General features: G+C 58.5%; 1 protein-coding gene across 1 annotated transcript in view; it reads left to right on the forward strand.

The window, feature by feature from the left end:
- The first annotated feature begins 529 nt into the window (after positions 1-529).
- Positions 530-3,346, forward strand: part of KLHL3 (kelch like family member 3) — a 133,929-nt gene continuing 131,112 nt past the window's right edge. The window contains exon 1 of the mRNA XM_045285035.1: positions 530-732. Coding sequence (XP_045140970.1) covers positions 719-732 — 14 coding nt within the window. The 5' untranslated portion in view covers positions 530-718. The remainder of the gene's footprint in view (positions 733-3,346) is intronic.

The following is a 3,346-nucleotide window of genomic DNA, read 5'->3' on the forward strand; positions in this document are numbered from 1 at the left end:
TGGGTCCGTTTCACACATTTCTCCCCGTGTCTACTGCCCCCCACCCCTCCGTGCTCTCAGTTCTAGCAGGCTCTTCTCTCCAACTTCCCTCCCTCCCTCCATGTGGCAGCCTCTCGGAGCTACCGTAGATTTGGGGGAGGAGGCACCGGAACACGACCTGTGCCCTCGCGTGGATTTCCCCAGGTGCATCCACTCGGCTGCCCGCCATCTGACCCGCCTGACCGCCTCGTCGCCCGCGGGCCGGGGGAGGGGGCGAGGGGGCGAGGGCCGGCGCCTGGGCCGCTGGGCGGGGGAGGCGGGCAGCGGCCGGGCGGGTCAGCCGGCTGGGCTGGGGATGCCCGGGCAGATGCGGAGGCAGGCGGCAAGGTGGCAGCGCCCTGGGTTAGCCGGCGCCGCCGCGGTTCCTAGGAGACGAGGAGCAGCCGGCCTGCGGGGGAGGGGAGCCAGTGGGCTGCTGCTTTTAGCCGCTGAAAGGGCTGCAGGGAGCTCTGGGTAAGACGTGCGCTGCTGCTGCCGCTGCGGTAGAAGCTGCCGCGCCAGGAGGTCCGCGGGAGGAGGACCCAGAGGGAGGCGGCTTCCACTGCAGCCATTGCTGAATCACGGCTGCTGAGCCGATCCCCGCCGGGGGGCTGGGCGAAGCGGAGGACTGGGGAGCGGGGCTGCGATCCCCGGGCGCAGGCGGCGTTCCGCGGCGGCCAGCCCGGCCGGGCCTCGCACAATGGACGGTGAAAGGTAGGGGTGTGTGGACGCGGGCGTGGCAGCGTGTGCTCGTGGGGCAGCCTGCGGTTTTTGTGTTTGCCTTCGCCGCCGGGCAGGGGTGGGAGCCCCGGGCCCGCAGAGTCAGCTCAGGGGAGCCCCTTTCCAGGCGCCCCCGGCCACCCGCTCGAGCCTCCCGAGAGCCCCGGCAGGACTGGGCTGGCCGGGGCGCCGAGCACCCCGCGGGAAGGGACTTCCTGGCTGGCGGGGGCATCGCGGCGGCGGCACGGTTACCTTGCCCGGGGAGGCGGTCCCTGGCCCGGCTCCTTTCCCAGGCTGGCTTTCCTTTGGCGGGGGATGTTTTTGATGTCAGCGCAGGGCCGGCGTGGCATGCGCGCTTGCATTTCTCACACTGCCATGCTGCAAGCTTCGGCAAGCATGCCTCGCTGGTGCCTTTTTCTCGAAGTGTGCTCGTGGACACGCACGCATTTAGGGCAGAGGGGGAGAAAGCTCCGGATCGAGTTGCATGGGTATTGAGAAGTTTATGAATGGCCGGGGAAGGTGGAGGTTTCAGAGGGACTCTGCACCCACCAGGGGCTTCTTATAAAACAGGAACCTTCTGAAGGGATTTAAAGTTCTTCTCCTGAGCTGGAGCAGAATAAACCAACCACACAACCCAAACCAAACCAGATTCCCTGCCATCGAGTCTAAATAGCAAGGGTATATTTCCTGGCAGGCACAGGCATTTACACTTTCAAGCGATTCAGGTTATAATTTCTTTCTTTGCATTGTGAAAAGTGATCAATGCGGGGTCGAGATGGGTCCTTTCTCCTGGTCTATGAGCTGAAAGGTTAGTGCCAGCCTCCTCATGTGGTGGGGCTGCAGCTGGTTGGCAGCCAGGTTTACACTGTCTTCCAGGAGCAGAGAGGGCTGCAGGGAGAGGTCGGCCAGGGCAGTGGGTGCGGGATGCCTGTTAGCTGCAGATCATAGCCGGCTGGTTAAATGGTAATGGGCTCAAGCCAGTCAGCGCTGTTTGGAGAGTAAGCACCTCAGTAAACACGTTCCCTTTGCCCGCGTTGCCCTGACTCCTGCATCTCACGGGAAAGAGAGATCATTAAGCCTCTCTAGACCTTATGAGAACCGGCACGATTGCTGGTGCCATCTCTGGTCTTCAGGTCTGAAGAGGTCCCTGGGATGGTGTGTGTGTGGATGGGACTTTCAGGCTGAGCCTGGTGCTGTTCACATGGAGTGTGCTGTGGGTGTACCTCTCTCTGGCACTCTCTGCCACCAGCTTGTGTTGCTGAGCTCTGCGTGGAAGGCCAAGCAGCCCATTCACGGAAGGCCTGGTTCCTGGGACCCCACCTTCTCCTGTTGGTCTGCTAGCTGACAGAATGGGGGTGGTGGGGGTGGTGGTGGTAGCGGTGGGGATGTGATGGAGATTTAGCAGGTCCTGCCCAGGCCTGTTTGCTTTACTCATGCAGTATGGGAGCAGAAAGGTCCCAGTGGGCTAGGCAGCAGTTGATCAGATGTAATGTTAAGTGTTGCTTCTCAAACATATTTTGGGCACAGGATTTCTGTGTTCAGAGATGGAATGCGACCCTGCTCCCAAGGAACGCTGCCCTTCTTTGGCATCCTGGTGCCTCTCAGCTGGGATGGCTTTAGAACACACCTGGTTGCACGTACTCTGGTGGTTAGCCCTCCCTCAGGTGCCAAGTGCCTCTGATCTCCAGCAGAGGCAGGACAGGAAATTCAAACGGAGCAGATTCCAGTGTTCACCAGGTCGCCCAGCTCACAGTCTTTTGTTCCCACTCCAAGACTGGCTTATGGTGCCAGGCATTTAAGTCTTCTGAAATCTGGCTCCGGCCTCTGTTCCCACTGCTCACTCACGCCCCCTCAGTTCCAGTAGCAGCTTGCCTAGTGTACTCTACTCTGTCCAGCCTTGGAACCTTAGCTCTCAGAGTTCCTCCCTCCTGGAATGCCATTCCCTTCCTCTTCTCTAAAAGCTAGCCATCCGTCAATGCTGTCTTGAAATGCCACTTTGTCTTGGTCTTGGAAACCCTGGTTTCTAGTCGCAGCTGATGTTCTTCCCAATTCCATGTCTGTAGTTTGTGTCCCATAGCTGGGTGCTGAATATTCAGCCCACCAGGGCTTTCTGTGCTGTGGTCTCACCTATCGTACAAGCTCCCCAAGCTTGGAGACAGGCCCTCAAGGACAAAGATGATGCCTTATGCTTATCTTGGAATAGGCCTCATTGACTATGTGGGGGGTCCCATATATAGTAGGTGCTGGATAATGATTTGCTGATTAACTGACAACTTCTGTGGGGAGCCCTGATAATTAAAAAGAAAGTTGGCAAAAAAAGAAAGTTGGCAAGGAGGTTGAAAACTTTGGTAAATAAGTTCATCCGTGGTTATCGACCTTACTATCTCAGTATGGGCAATTGACCCCACGGAATGCTTTAAGGTAGGGGCCAAGGGGGAAGTCATCTTCCCCCTGGGAAACCCATGACCAGAGAAGCCAAATCTACTGGCCCAGGCTGGCATGGCCAACCTCCAGAGCCCGAGGGATCCTGAATCAGTACTTGTTCTGTACTTCATCTGCAAAGGATCCCGAATCAGTACTTGTGCTGTACTTACCGGCAAAGGATCCC

The sequence above is a fragment of the Echinops telfairi genome, unplaced genomic scaffold, assembly GCF_000313985.2.
Source record: "Echinops telfairi isolate 266 unplaced genomic scaffold, ASM31398v2 ScPeMD7_7469;HRSCAF=8507_1, whole genome shotgun sequence".
Lineage (NCBI taxonomy): Eukaryota > Metazoa > Chordata > Mammalia > Afrosoricida > Tenrecidae > Echinops > Echinops telfairi.